This window comes from Esox lucius, chromosome 11 (genome assembly GCF_011004845.1).
Source record: "Esox lucius isolate fEsoLuc1 chromosome 11, fEsoLuc1.pri, whole genome shotgun sequence".
Lineage (NCBI taxonomy): Eukaryota > Metazoa > Chordata > Actinopteri > Esociformes > Esocidae > Esox > Esox lucius.
The window spans coordinates 34,788,922-34,805,088 of record NC_047579.1 but is presented as its reverse complement, the minus strand read 5'-3'; the positions used below and the strand labels follow the sequence as shown (position 1 = coordinate 34,805,088).

General features: G+C 39.2%; 2 protein-coding genes across 3 annotated transcripts in view; both read right to left on the bottom strand.

Annotated features, from left to right (window-relative positions):
• Positions 1–946, bottom strand: part of LOC105013131 (septin-9-like) — a 100,042-nt gene extending 99,096 nt beyond the window's left edge. The window contains exon 1 of the mRNA XM_010874441.4: positions 630–946. Coding sequence (XP_010872743.1) covers positions 630–651 — 22 coding nt within the window. The 5' untranslated portion in view covers positions 652–946. The remainder of the gene's footprint in view (positions 1–629) is intronic.
• A 9,249-nt stretch (positions 947–10,195) lies between these two features.
• Positions 10,196–12,911, bottom strand: LOC109616347. Of its 2 annotated transcripts, none has more exons than XM_029123140.2 (4): positions 12,658–12,911; positions 12,108–12,365; positions 11,731–11,864; positions 10,196–10,759 (listed from the first exon to the last, which is right to left on the bottom strand). In XM_029123140.2, the coding sequence occupies exons 1-4, from the start codon at positions 12,725–12,727 to the stop codon at positions 10,673–10,675; spliced, it is 549 nt and encodes a 182-aa protein (XP_028978973.2). In that variant the 5' UTR covers positions 12,728–12,911; the 3' UTR covers positions 10,196–10,672. The 2 variants fall into 2 exon arrangements, with proteins under 2 accessions (XP_028978973.2, XP_028978972.2); XM_029123139.2 differs by having other exon boundaries at positions 12,045–12,365; positions 12,658–12,903.
• Between the last annotated feature and the right edge of the window lie 3,256 nt (positions 12,912–16,167).

Sequence of the window (16,167 nt, the reverse complement as noted above, 5' to 3'; positions counted from 1 at the left end):
GAGTTTACTAATTGGTCCTTTTAGCTAGTATTTTCCATTCCACACAGGTTTTCAAAGATCATGTTAATTATTGTACAAATGAATGGGTAAGCGTCCTAACTCTTGACAGGTACAATATCTTTTTGTCTACGGTCAGAAATGTATTGTTAAACATTTTTATATTGCTCTTTTTCACTTTATGTGTAGATCTTTGATAAGAGAATTTCACAACACTGTGAACTTGATGATCACAACCGCCTATCTATTGTCACATGATCATAAACAGAACAATATGCTGTGTTGAAATCACACTGATATATCACTTAGCAGCGCAGTTCCATTTCCCTGGGATAGTGCACTGTGGGATCTAAGTTACTCAGCCAGAGAGGATGGTGTCAAACATAAAGAACAGTAAACATACATGTATACTTATTGTTCAACTATCTGGAGCACTTCCACTACCCACAACCGCCCCCCCCCCCCCCCCCCCAAGCACCCCCCACCCCACCCCACACACACACAGAGTTATATAACTGAAGCGGATGGTGGATGCACAGATTTCCAGCAACTGCCGTAAAACAATTTAAATGTTCTAAAAACGATACATCAAAGTAATAACAATGGAGAGTGAGTTTACATGGTACACCTACCTGAATATCCAGATTTCTTCATGATTACGTTCGTAAAGTATATGACTAAAGTTATGCCACGAAACTGTTATCAAGACAATTTCTCAAAGGTATTCGATGTGATCCGCGGCAATCAAATCTGACTTTACAGGCGTAGTTTTACAGGTAAATCTGTGCGCGTTTTCTCCCCGCCCAATCCTAGAACGTTACGCTCTCCAAACGCACTGGGTCCGGGGGAAATCGGGTAAGATGCTACTTCGTGGATTTGTATAGTGTGTGAAAGTTGTCATGCATCAGGATCTGCCGTGGACAATAGGGAATTAACCTTAGGCTATCTCTGGATAAGAGGAATGGATAATCAAACCTGCCCCTGTAACGCACGCCCAATCTGAAGGCGGGACTTCTATAGCTAACTGTAGGCTACAGTATTTGGATAAAGTTATATCACATGGGAATGACAGGTGTGTAGGTGTAGACCGACCCCGTTCCTGGAGTATAAACGTTTAGACATCACATCTTTCTGACTGCAGCACGTGGATCAGCATTTCCTCCAATCAGATAACGATGCAACACTCAGTTGCCTACAGTTCACAGGACTTAGTGTTGATTACCAGATAAAAAAGAAATGTATTAAATCAGAACATCTTTTCGTGTTCACCCTCTGCTCTCCTTGATTCCTGATGCTGTGGTGCGCTGATCAGCGATTGACATTAAGTTTTTTGCTCCCCAGCCACTGTGGCTAGTGGTTTTCCAATGTTACTAGCCACTCAGCATTTTCACTGCCCAACATTTTGTTGTTGGGGAAATACATTTTATTTGATAAAATTTGACTATGGTGTGATACATCTTAACCTGTCTTGTTCACTGGTTCAGTCACTATTAGGCTAAGATGGTACCCCACTCAACCGGACACCTCTGTGAAATACTTTATATACAGTGGCTACGCACTTGAAAAAGACAACTATTATGGTGTTAAATTTGCCCTGTTGTCCATGTCCACTTGATCAGCTAATGCACGCTACAATGTCCTCCCTAATTAATATCAACCAAAATATGCAAGCAATATATTTATTCTTAACATAACCTAGAACTATTAACATGTTATTTAAAAAGAAATATGAAATCACCCATCAGCTTTATAATTAATCGCAGTCAATATAATTTTTGTCTATTTTTGTTATGCTATGTTATGCTTGTTAATATTGACTTGCATTAAAAACGAAATAGTTAATCTCCCTCGACTTCCTTCAGCTGTGTTAGGCTCTGATGCTGCATCTTAACGTTTATATACTTATATTGTTAGTAACTTTTTTTTAAACTCTATATATGGCGTATATAGCCTAATGATTTTAGTGATAGTACATACCCTAATCTGATGGTCTTTTCAACTCTCATCTTCGTTTGTCTCGCGATCTCTCTTTAAAAATAAATCTGTAATTTTAGGCTATATAGAAGTCACATGAAAAGTTACAAAAAATATAATGCAGATTAGATGTAGTTTGAGGTTATTAAGTTTTTATATAATATCTTGACATGTTTGGGTGTAAAAGAAAACTAGGATACACTTGTTTTTCCGACATTACTCATCTCCGCGATGTCTGGACCATGTGTGGTCCTGCATGCAAGGTTGACAGATATCATTGACCGTAAACTGTATTCTGCCGCTGTCTCACAAATAAGTGTGTTGGTATTCTGATGCAAAGAGACCTCTTGTGGGTGTTTCTTGAAGGACACATTTTACTTCCTGTACTCCAAAAAAGTGGAAAAGTAGCAAGAAAGTTTAATCCTCCTTTTAATGTCGTGGGTCAAATGACCCGTTTCAAAGCTTAAAAAAACAGATAAAAAAAATTACAAATAATTGGACAAGGCAATGAGAATGGAGGTTAAAGAGTAAGGTTAAAGAGACCAAAACAGATTTTCTGTCTTTTCAAATGAGACAGTGTGATTGCCTAATCCCTCCCTCCCAACGCACACACACACAGACAGACAGAGATAGACAAACACACACACACACACTGAAATTGATCCTGGACTCCGAGTACACTTCTTCCCGCACTTTCTGACTCTTGTGACACCCCACACTGAGAGAAGCCAGCACATGCCAAGAACCCCAGCCTCTGTAGCTGTGGTGTGGAGGATCCAGGACGGGGACACACAGACCCCACCAGTGTCCCAGTGTGTGTGTGTGTGTATGTAAGTGTGTGTGCGCACGTGTGTGCGTGCGTGTGTGTGTGTGTATGTGTGAGTCAAGGAATGAAGATGCACAAAAAGACATACTTCTATACTGTTCAAACTAAGTAATCATCATCTTCCTAGGTTAATGCTGGAGGAAAAAAGAGAAAGACGTGCCAAGTCTTCAAGCTCAATGTCAACAGTAAGAGTAGCACCATGTGCAAAAAATGTATCATTTGATTAAATTGATATTTACTGAGCCAAAGATAATGTTTCTGGAGAAAAATATATTTGTAACCACTTTCAGATGGTTAAATGTGCACTGGGTAGATTGGACCCAGGAACATTACTTCTGTTCTTTACAGTTGAACATCACAGGAGGGTTCAGTAGGATACATCTATATGTAGAGGATTTCCTGTCATGGAGTCTGTGAATAGGAAAGATCAGCCACACCCAATTATATTCCCACCCTGTTAACATGGGGAATGAATACTGACTTTCCATTTTGCACATTTTGGGTCTTTTTGTAAAAAAAAAAAAATTGCAGAACATCAAACCCAAAATGTTCCTCACATTTCTTCTGTTCTTTTTTCTATGTAGGGTTTTTACTGATAACAAAGACATGCTTGCAGAATGACTGACAAACTTGTAACTGAATGCCTGAAATTTATTTGACAAAGGATAGTGGTCACAAATCAACTCCTACTTTCCCCGCCTTCCACTGGCATACTCAATCAATCAAACAAATGTATTTATAAAGCCCTTTTTACAACCGCAGTTGTCACAAAGTGCTTTACAGAGACACCCGGCCTTAAACCCCAAGGAGCAAACAACAGTAGTGTTGAATTTCAGTGGCTAGGAAAAACTCCCTAAGAGTTGTCACTCTCATGTTTAGCTCCTAATTCTAAACAGCGTCTCTTCCTCAAGTCTCTCTCTCTTTCTGTCTCTCTCCAGTTACTGTCACTTTTCCCAGCTCTTACTGATTCCTAACCAGGAGTTCTCTATCATTTTTTTTTTAACAGCATCCTCAACCACAGAGCATAATTTATCCACAACATCATGTACAGTGAAGTCTAGGTTAATGCAGCAAAAAAATTGTCCATTTTACAAATCACATTTGAAACCTTTTCGGTTTCAATATAGAATCCTCTGTGGAAAAGATTCTGTATGGAACCAAAACAACCTTAAATCTATTGACAAAGTATAACTTGTACAACAAGTTTATATATTTTTAGGAAAATTGTCTGGCCCAGAACACAACCTCTGTCAAACAACACTTCTTTTGAAATACATTTTGTCCAAAATACAGTCCAAAATGTAAAAGCAAAAGCAAAAATGGTTAGGTATTACTTGGTGACCCATCAGGTTCCTCTTCTCTAGGTCAACATTTTAGGATATAGCACAACCTTCCAACCCACCAACAAAAGCATTGCCTTATGTCAACATGACCTTTTTTACATTTAGGCTTCAAACCACTGACCACAGGACCAGAGCTGTCTTGAGTAACACATGACACAACTTAACTTCCTAGCAGCCCATTCCACACGCCTTGCTCTAACACTTGTCAAAGACGATACGCTTCGAAAATGACAGACTGGGCTGTCTAAGTGGCTCAGTGTCTTATTATGTGCACAGGATGTATATGTTTTCATTTGACAAAAACTCGTGTTTAGAAGATAAACCAGTTCCTACCAGCAATTAATAGGTTTCAAGGCTCCCACATGAAAAAAAGAAAATTCTGTTCACTGTATACCTGTTTTATTGCTGAAACTAACTCATCAGTCTAAAGAATTGCAGCTATAAAGATGTAGTCTGTATTTTTTACTTCCAGTTTTGGCCTGTATGTGTATAATGTGTAATGGGTTGTTTGTATGTGTATCATTTATAAGTAGAATCGCTATCATTAAATGTTCACTTTCTGAACTTTTTTCACAAGAACACTTTTCAGACAGCCCTTTCAGGCATGTGGTAAGTTGCTCAAACATAATAAGACAAACACCCACCTCCGTTTTTTTGTTCCTAAACAGGTTCAACTCTGGTGCAGGAATGCTTACCTTCAGTTAAAGTGTCTCTAGTTTGATGAATCTTTATCAAATGTCGTAGTATGTTATTGTACTTGTTGGCTGTGTTCCACTTGTTGTCTGGCTGCATGTTCTCATTTTTGTTCTTCTTTCCTGTGTTCAAGCTAACATTTTCATAGTTCAAATTTTGTTACAACAATCACTGCTCTCATTCTCTTTCACTGCTCTCAACTTTGCCTTTCCTCCCTCAGTTTAAGATGTGAAGGGATGCAGCACAGAGAAAGTCTCATTACTTATTTGGGCAGATGTTACACTGATGTCAAAATAATTCACAATGGTAATCAGATTTACATTTATTAAGCAATTGTCAAGTATAGTCTTTCACAAATACAGTTACAAATGTTTCAAAGTTAAAGGAAGAGTTTCACCTAGATTCATGTTTGGGGAAAATTCTGCTTATATTGAGTTGTTCTTGAAGTCCCCTTGGAGTCATTTTTCACGGCAAGCCATTACTCTCCTCTGTCTCAGCCTGGAATTAGCATTATTAGCATCCTCTAAATTTGTGTTGACAGGAGCATCCAGGATCTTTTGTTTCTCCCCATCAGACAGAGTGGATGGGTTGAGCCAGCACACCCTTTCCTGACACACGATAAGACCCATTGCTCTGTATGACACGTGAACAGACTGTAGAGAGTCCTCGCCATCGTAAAGGCAAACTTGTAGACCCTCTCTGACAAGGATGACGGGGTCATGCATGACCAGCGTGTCCAACCGTTTCACCTTGGGCAGTCTCTTTCATTTGCCTGCATAGCCAAAAATCTCTGTGGCAAATATGTCAAATTATTACCACAGATTTTTACCGCTTTTGTATTGTTCATAACATTTTATCATAATGATGTTTATACCTCTTCATTAGTCATATACTGATTCGATTATAATGATGTTAAGAAATAGTTTGCTAGAACTTAGCTACGGTGTAGCTACTGTAAGTCGCTCTATAGTATAATAGCTACAGTAGCTTTGTAGCTATTTACACTTTGAGATTTGTGAAAACAAATGAGATTTTAGAACGTAATGATTCATATCACATTGCATCCTCAACAGGGAAACCATTAGTACAAATAATACATATTTGCCAACTATACAACTGTGATTGAACTCACAGATGCCCGACCTCAACAGGGAGTTGCATGAGATTGACGTTACAAGGCGTTATGTCCGACTACAAACCCATCAACCCCAGGTAACGGTGTACCAATTTTGGCCACCTCTAGCAAATCCCCCCCCGGCATAGTCAGAAATGCAGCGATCAGGATTCAGACCTTGGCCACTGTGACACAGTTGTGCTAGGGGATGAATGGATCCCGGGCATGTCGTAGCCCTAGGCATGTGGAACATGGAGAGTAGACGTCCTTAGCCTAATGTGACCAGATGTCTAAAATGGAAACCAGGGACATTTCCACTTTGGCATTCATTCAATAAACTATATGATGTTATTATCTATGAAATAAAAATTGGGACATTTCCGCTTTCTTGTATTTAGTCTAACATGCACATTGTGATAGACAGAGAAAACAACTATATTACTGAAACACCACAGACAAGTCTGAACTGTCCAGTCTGAACAGCTATTCAGTGGTCCTGGTTGTCTGGGCAGAATAAGAGCAGAAGAGAACGAGCAAAACTGAAAAACAGAGACAATAGACTTTTTCTTCTCCAGTCTTTCTCCTCTTTTGTTCGCTCATCTTTCTTCTCTTTCTTCCTTTCCTTCTCTTTACCTTTCGACCTCATCTTCTACACTCTCCTTGCTTCACTTAATTTTTCCTTCTCGCTCTCATCTCCTTCCTCTTCAAACTTTAATAAGAAATAGTACACTACTAGATAAAATACTTTGGTTAACAGATTCCCATTGCCTAATGTTTGTATTTTATCTAAAAACATTGTTTGTAATAATAAATTGGCTCTGTAATAATATCTTTACCTTTCCTCCACAATCTCCTTCAATCTTCTTCATTTCAAGTTTTCTTCCTCTCCTTTCTCTCCACTCTCTAACAGAAAATATTATGCTATGTTATCCATTAAGTTTTTCTAAATATATTTTCACAATTCTTATTAAAATTGTAATATACAAATAAATGTGCATTCATATGATCATATTTTCAAAATCGCCCGTCCACTGCATGTGTTATATGTGCAGGTTTTTTAAAACAGTAGCAAGCTAACCCCTAGCTAACGTTTGCTAGAATAACCTATTTTAAACCTTAGAGCAGATAATTTATCTATTTAATAATAATAAATTGTGAAATTGTTACATCATTGTAACCTGTCTCGAAAATACGTTTTGTGGTGATGTTGTGGATTCACTTCACACTTGCTAGCCTCTGACCGAGTTTCCAACAGCACCTTTTTCTAAAAAGAGCGTGAGCAAGTAATTAGCAGAAGCGTGAACGAAGCTACTATAGCGAGCAGCACGGAGACATCTGGTGACTATACCTTAGCGAAATCTTGTACCCACAGGAACAGTTTGGAGTTTCTCTTCGTTTGGCATGGATGTTCTTGGTCTGCTAAGTGGCTGATGCTAGTGTGGTGAACCCGACAGGGAGCTAGTGTAACGATTTGAGTGGTTGGCTTCAACGGTGGGATACGATGTGGTTCCCAGTTAAAAAAAGAACCCATAAACCTGGTGTGGCTACAGAGGTGTTTCTAGGGCGCGACCTGCATGGGAGTTCCACCCCCCCTTAAAAGAAACATAATAACATATGTAGTTTTAGTTATTGTAAAAAAAAAAATATATATATACATTAAGTCAAGACTCATTTATTTGTTATGAGTGTGCTGATATTGAAGTTTCGAGAGATGGTGAGGCAGGGCGGGGACAGGTGTGGACGGTGCGCCAGTTGATGTTCATACGATCCGTTGTAATTTTCTGACTGCTGTTCTAATATGAAAAGATCAAAGCCATCGGGGGCACATTGTAGGAAGAAGAGGAAATATGAGGAAGAAAGGAGAAAAAAGTATAGTGGTATGTTTTTATGGAAATGTTTTAAAGCATCTGTCTCTGGTTTAAGCTATTTGAAATGTAGCGCACTAAGCTAGCTAACTAGCTAAACAAGTAACAAGCTAAGTTAGAACTACAAAGAGTAGCAATACATACATAGCATTTGCTCAGGCAGTGGTAAAGGGTGGAAGTGGAACCCTAAAGGCCAGTTCAGATCAATATTCAGGCTGGTTTTAGAATTTGGCAGAGAAATTTGTTTTAAGTCCTTGGGGACCTACCTAATCGCCAAATAAAGTGCACTAGTGGTTTTAGAACGTCTGGAATTCTTTCGCAAGTGGCATCAAATCATTGATCTGAACTGGCCGTCAGATTTATCTTTGTTGTTCTGAACATTTGAACTTAAAATGTATTATTTTGCAATCAAATAAGACAGATGCTCTCAAGACGTTTTTGGGGAGGGGCAAAGAAGATGCTGCTGCCACTGAAGGAGAACCATGACAACTGGAATCAATCCCCTCTGAGAGTGAGTAGCCCTGTGATTCCGTTACCATGGCGTCCTGCCATGGCAAAATATTTCAAGTCACATAAAGAAAAATACATCTGTAATCAAAACGTTTTTTTTTCCGACAAATGACAAATAATTTGTCGGGGTAGACCATCTTTTTAAAGGATATTTAGCTCAATGTGCTATTTTCTGCATGCGATTTGTGAAACACAGGACGCATTATCATAATCAGAGCCACTCTGTGTGGGCGAGTAGTATGAGTTCATTACCGCATTCGAAACAACAGTGTGAGAACTGCGCGCAAAACAAATTATTTCAGCAGGAAGGAGACATCTGGCCAGTCACCAGAGTAACATTAAGGTACCTGTCGTCACCTTCACATTAAGGTACCTGTCGCTTGTTTGCTTGACTACGTTAATTACCTAATTACTCAGTTAAAACATAAATTATTCTCACCCCATCTAGATGTGTAGCTATCAGTATTGCTGCCAAAATGGTATCACCAGTGACAATATCATTGATAGTTTTGCAGCATGGAAATCAAGGCGTGTCCAGTTGTAAGACAGAAACTGCTGTCCATCTGCTGTAATAGGACACATATTACGATTTTGAATGTCTTGTTTTGTGCAGAGTGAAGAAACAGTCAGATCAGGCAAGACAGGTAGGTAGTTTTCCAAAGTACATAGCATTCTGAACTGACTGAAAGCTGTGTAATGACAGAACAACTTACTCCCATTTTCTTCCTTGTATTATTTATGGAATTTCACTATGGGATATGCTCTTATTACATTAAACTTTGAGACAATGCCCTTCCTAACCTATAAAAGGGTCAGCACAATGTTTCAGACACAATGTTTCCAACTGGACACAGCGACTGGCTTTTCTGGACAATTCACAACTCGTTTGGTTGCACTTTATTTCTGGTCCTAGCAGTGGTGATAGTTTCCCTTCCCTTTACTATAGCGGAGAAAGACTTTCAAAGAATTGGAATGAGCACTGTTGTGACAACCCGTTTGAAAAGACAGATTACCTGTCGCCAAACATTAAAATGTCAGGTTACCTGGCTAGCCACCATGCTAGCTAGCCCGATACTTAGTTTCTTTTAATAAACTTATTTTCACCTTGCCACACAGGGGCCTTTCTGGGTTTAAACTGGTGTTGATTTCTAATAACTTGTGACTAAGCGTGGCCCATGAATGTAGCTTTCTTGTAAATAGGGGTCCTGGCTTCCTCTTTTCTTGCAAAAAGCTGTCGTCTGTCTGCATTTGACACGGAGTTAGTTTACTGTTGTCAACAGATTGCACCTCTGTCTGCACCGCTGAAGCTAGATAACAAACACGTGCACAGAGACAGGAAATCTCTCTCGTCTCTATATCATCTCAAAACAACATACACTCACCCCGCCACATTCACATATACCACACTCACACCTCTGTGTATATATAGGGAAAACTGCATCTATAATGCAAAAACACTCGGCCCCCAGCGGGAGAGAAACTCACAGCTTTAACCACAATTTGAACACAAGTATACATGTCATGAAAACAACATGGACATCTGCTGTGGTTTGCTATCTGAAAAATGATGACATTTAGACCCTTTCCTTGTGACTCACAAATAGACTGCATGGTAAAACTTAAACCTACCTAGACATAATGATTCTAACTTTTTCAGTGTCAAAAGCCTGACAAGCAATGGCTCACGTCCTCCTTCGCAAACAACCAAAAATAGGTCAGACTACAACTGTATCAACAAACTGAGGAACCAGTGGTGGTTCACAGGTGGTTTGAGGACCCCGGCTTCATTGGAAACCCTGAACACATAAATCCTCTCAATACAGCCCTTGTGTTTAATAAGTCAGTGGAGGGTGAATTATGAATCCAGTTCTAGTTCAGGTAAGTCTAGTCTTTTTATTTTGATGTAACTGTGGATAAAAACACAAATGCCAAGCGACCACAGAAAGATGAGTGTGATTCACTGACTATACAAAAGTAGGTTATCTTTACTGGAATAACAGGAAGCATTGGTAAATCAGCTCAGGCCCAATTAGAAAAACATGCTCCTTTAATTTGCCTTCATTGCACATTTAGAATTGCCATTTGTTCCTGCATTTGCCTTCAATGCACATCTATACATCTTCACAATCCCATCTCACTTGTAACATATATTATAATATATACTTGTACAATTTCTGCCCACTTCTGGTTAGATACTAACTGTATTTAATTGGACTTTACTTGTACTGTTCAATGACAACTAAGTTTAATCTAATCTAATAAACAAAGGAAATAAAAAATATACACATAAAATAAAATATACATACAGTCTATTTAGACAAAAGACGTGCGGCTCACTTGAAAAAGTGCATCAAATACGTCTGAAGTTGTGCATGTCTTCATAGACATCATTAGTCCTGACTGGTGTTGGTCCCATCGTTGCACGCCATGACTTTAGCTGGGAAGTAAGGAGATATGTGATCATTCTAGTATCTCTGTATTAACCCACCCACACACATACATATACATTCACTCCACGCTGCTGTCCCATGGTCAGTGTGAAGAGTTATAGTGATCTCGGGTCATTTTAATTCATTTATAGCCTGTTTAAGGGATTTCTATATTTCTGCCCCAAATTTGTAACCTAATTATGTATCTGTAAATGTGTAATATTTGTAAAGGTGTCTTGTATGGATTTTCTCTTTCTAGTTTGACTTCATTTAGGTGACAGGGTTCTTTAGGTGGTGATACAAAACCATTTTGCTAAAGCACAGACTACATACTACAATATGTAAATAAACCTTCCATATAAATTAGGATGAAGTGCCTTGCTCAAGGGCATTTGAACAGATTTTTCCCACTGATATCTTGGAGTTTCAAACAAAGGACATTTCAATTAATGGACATTTCAAAACATTCCTACAAACGGTCACCTCTATCACCCTGTAAGATAGTATTAAATTACTGGAGGACAATGTTTTATATATAATTAAAAATATATATTTAAAAAATAATGATATATATATTAAAAAATTATAACTTATAATCGTTATTTCTAAGCTTGTCAATGACTCTATTTCATTTTGCTATTTTCCAAACTCATTTAATGTTTGTTTTCATGGAAAACAAGAAAATATCCAAGTGACCCTAGACTTTTGAACGGTAAATATATATAAATATATATATGTATTGTTACTATCCCTGACCAGTATGTCTTCTATCCCTGACCAGTATGTCTACTATCCCTGACCAGTATGACTATTATCCCTGACCAGTATGACTATTATCCCTGACCAGTATGACTATCTGTTCATCCCGTCATAAGAAGGTTTACATCCATCCTAGTTTTTAATTTCTTAATTTTATTGTGAAGACAGTGCTGACCAGACTCTTACACACAAAACACACAACTTTGTCCATAATACTTACCCTGGGGATGATCCAGGTGAAAAGGATGACCAGACTGAGGAGGAGAACAATGCCAACGGTGCCAGCTGAGACCAGGATTAGAGTCATGTACCTGTCCATCCACAAGGGCTCAACAGGCTGGTTACACTCCTCACCTGCAGTACATCAATCACGGGTACACAGATCATCTAGATATCCTTATTATTCCACTAAGGGTCAATACATTCATGTTAAGTTCTTCACACATTCATGGGTACGTCAATTGAATCACTGATTTATAGCGTTACAACAAATTAAAAAGAAACAGGAGTGTGCCCTTTTAATGATTAACTCACCAGTGACAACCAGAAGAACACTTTCAGCCTCAATGTTTGCTTTATTAAAACGAATGTACGTACACCAGTATACCCCAGAGTCCTCTGTGGTCAGGTGTTTGATGGTCAGAGACATATTGTGGAATTCTCCCTCGTTATACATTCTGGATTTGAATTCATCTTGAAGAGTGACTTTTTTAGTTTCCTTGTAAAGGTTGAAGACTTCTGTCTCTTTAGTAAAGCGCCTGAACAGAGTGATGCTTTCTCTGTCTGTTTGAGAGGTGCTGCAGTGGATGGTGATGTTGTCTCCCTCCTGCTTTCGGACCAATAGGCCTCCGCTCACTTTATTAGATTGGACAAACAAACACACACACACACCATGTGTCAGAGCTTTTTAGGTTATTATGAGTAAACATCTTCTAGCAAGCTTTTGGTTACTGGTTGGATGCTCTAACCATTAGTTTATCTGTCACCCCAATGACTTGAAAACAAGAAAACAAAAATAAAAACAAGTTTATAATTCAGTCACATTTACATGCTATATCTTTTATGCGAAAGTGAATAGTAAAAGCAGTTCTATTAACTCAATGCTCCTAACAATAGAAATCTATAAAACCATATATACACCACATACCTTCATTAGCCAGTGTGCTGAAAAGCAGGCAGAGAAAGATTGCATAACACAGATAGAGAGCCGACATCATGTTACACAAAGATGCACTATACAGCTGAACTGTGACTTTAAGGAAGCTTTCTACTACACCAGTCACCAAGACGAGACTGACGTAGCACTGACACTTGTACTATTTCCACTATGCAAAGACAGGAAATGCTAATTATATTTCAAATGGTATTTGTGAAATATTATAACGAAAGATTAAATCAATACTTCAAAAATAGTTTTTTAATTACTTAGATTGTGCTTTGTGCAATGGTTTTCTCTTGTATATTTTGTGTGCTGTGCAACACCACCTTATCCACGGACCCACATATTTTGACTTTAGCACACTTCCTTCCCCAATGTCTAAACACAGACTATGTTTGGATGAAGGTGCCCAGTGTACCCAGGTTATAGCAGTAGAGCACAAAAGAAAAGTAAGTGTTGCCAGTTCTTCAGAAATTGTGTTAAAGCTTAAAGTAAAGCATACCTACTCCCTAACTATTTAGATTAGATTGAACTTTGAATTTAATTTAACAAACAGTTGCCAATGTGTAAAAACTGAACAAGTATAATTAGTCAGCAAGCAATTAAGAGTTCACCATACCATCACGGACACTGGCTTTTGAACTGTGAGCTGATAACAAGCAGGATGCTCCCTCTCCTATTTAGTCTGGAGGACACGGCATCCGTGATTTCCAAAAATAATTTCATTTTGATTTGTCAGAACACAGGACAGTTTTCCACCTCGCATCTAAAATGTACATGGGCCAAGAGAACACGGCAGCTTTTCTGGATCTTATTTATATCTGGTATCTTCTTTGCATTTGTGGATACAACAATGTACTGTGTTTACAGACAATGGTTTTCAGAAGTGTTTCTGAGCCCATGCTGTGATTTCCTCTACAGAATCGTGGCTGCTTTTAATGCAGTGCATTTTTATACCCAAACATGTTTCTGACCCTTTGCCAATTAACCTAATTAGTTGTGAGATGTTCCACCAGGTTTTCTTTACATTATAAAACTTATTCAGTCTTGTGTTACCCCTGTTCATATTTTTCAAGAAACAATAACATTTCTCAGATTCAACATTTGATATACACCAGAATAACCATTTAATGAAATATATTTGTGCCAGCTAGAATTTTATTTAGTAGCACCAGTGCAACCAGAAAACTGTAGGATTCTATCCTGATCTGGCACGTCTCAAGTCTGGTTGTCTTGGTACAATTTTCTATTGAATATAAGGTTTAAATGATTTGCACATCACTGCATTCTGTTTTCCTTCACATTTTACACAGCGTCCATTTTACACAACCTTTTTGGAAACAGCGTTTTACATGGTATCACAATAATGGAAGCAGGGCCACCAGTACAGCCAAACCTAAGCTGTTTCACTACTGCCTTAATTGTCTGGGTTGTCATAAATCAAAATATCTTACTTACTGTTAACTAAACTGACCACCCTGTTTAGTGTACTCTGAATTAGAACACACAGGACAGTACAGGAAAAATATGTGAACTTGAGACTTCATTCTAAATAAACACACTTTTTGTTCAATGTTTGTAATTGAGAGATGCTTACTGCATTGTGCATATAAAATCTGTAATTTTGGCCAACATTCAGGTTTTGCCTGCATGTTAACCAAAGCAATCAAGGAAAACGTGTATCCTAAGCTTGGTACGGAGGGTTAGTGAGAGCAGTTGAGTCTTGTCCTGATTCAAAGGCAGGCCAGACGTGTACATGGTTGGCAAACTGCTAGGCATTTGAGGATTGGCCGGGGATAGATGGTGCAAGGTCCCTACAGGCCAAAAAAGACATGAAATAACTGCTACAAAAACAACAAAATAGTGTTTAAAAAGCATTGAGGAAAAACTGGAACTGTAAAGTGTGTAAAATAGGGTGCTGGGAGTGTTGTGTTTTGGGGCGTGTATGGCATGAATGACTTAAACTGACTAACTTGTAGATGATGTAACTGCTGACAGCAGCAACCTCATGAATTCTAAAGCGTGCAGAACCATCTTGTCTACTCAGAAACAACCAAATGCCACAAAACAACCAAATGCCACAAAACTCACCTTGTACTGTAGCAGGACAATTTCCCTGAAACATACTGCCATAACTACCAAGGGGATTTTGTTAATGCCAAGAAGCAATTTTATAACGAGGTAGTATGTCCCAATCGGTTCCAATACTGGCATGCTAGCCTATTATACAAAACAGTACGTACTTGTAGTATGTACAAGTAGTATGTAATATGCAATGAGAGATTCCGCAAATGCTTTCGATTTTTTGTAGGGAACACATTTTGAGAACCATGGAGTTTCAACTAATCGGTTTAACAATGCAGAAGCATACCGACATATAGACACATATCGCTTAGTGGCATAGTGATTAAAACCACAACCTGTTACACTGGAGACCCCGGTTCAGATCCAGCGTGGGTGACAACATTCGTCCCTTTTAATCACGGGCCGGCCAAACTAGGCTTGCCGGTTTCCTTTTCTTTTTTTTTCTCCATTTGCTGATATCCAATACATAATTTAGGTCCAGCTTCATCACTTCAAGTCCCAATGGACATGATAAAGTTGATGTTTGAAATGTGTCTTCCAATCAGCACCGTGTGGAGGCCTTTTTAGGGACATGGGAAGAAATAACAAAAAAGGGTTCCCAGGATACTTACCGGATCCAGTACGGACTTTGGGCACCATATCAGCTTTAGCACACCCGTCAGCTTCCACCTGAGCACAGCTGGGCCATAGCTCTGGATCCGTTCGGGATCCAGAGTGATGATAACGTCAGCGACCCCATGGACAAGCCCAGAAAAAATAACTATTTTTTTGGGGGGGGGGCTATGGGGGTCCTTGCAGGTTTGGGAGATAGAGCCCCTGCTGCCACACTCATGGGGGCTTGTTGGAGAGCCCCTGCAGCTCCGGGAGCAGGAGTCAGTGGAAGAGGCAATAGCGTGCCAGGCTTCATGTTCCTACCTGCCGATTCCCATTCATGTACCTCAAGTGCCGTCACCTTGCACCAGTGCTCCTGGTGCCTCTAGGCATCTAGAGGCATTGAGTGTCCCTAATTAGAGACAGCTGCCCCTACCAGCCTTTTATCCAGATCCTACATGACTATAGGGCAAGGAAGTGTGTAGGGAAGACCATCGCTGACCCCTCCCACCCCAATTATTCACTGTTCCCAAAATGCTTGTCCAACAGGCAAAGGATGGACAGCCAGGACAGCTAAGTCATGAACCAAACATCTTCTGTGGTAACGTGAGCATGGCCTAGTTAAACGGGAGATGGCCGCAAGAGCTTCAGCGCTGTAACCAAGAAATAAAGCAGTGATGACTCTCCATGACAGGATGTAAACGCTTCCTTCCTTGAGTCAGGGGCAAATATACAGTGGTTTCTTTACCCTTGCTGTGACCCTGATTTGTCCCTCACAGACTAACAAGATGCACACCATATAAAGACATCTGCCAACTGTTA

What these genes read in the sequence shown, in the direction of transcription:
- LOC109616347 (XM_029123139.2), bottom strand. Translation starts at nt 12,727, where the DNA reads ATGATGTCGGCTCTCTATCTGTGTTATGCAATCTTTCTCTGCCTGCTT. An exon ending in TGTTCTTCTGGTTGTCACTG is followed by an intron (nt 11,865 to 12,044) that starts GTGAGTTAATCA and finishes GATGTACTGCAG; the next exon opens with GTGAGGAGTGTAACCAGCCT. An exon ending in TCACCTGGATCATCCCCAGG is followed by an intron (nt 10,760 to 11,730) that starts GTAAGTATTATG and finishes CTTACTTCCCAG; the next exon opens with CTAAAGTCATGGCGTGCAAC.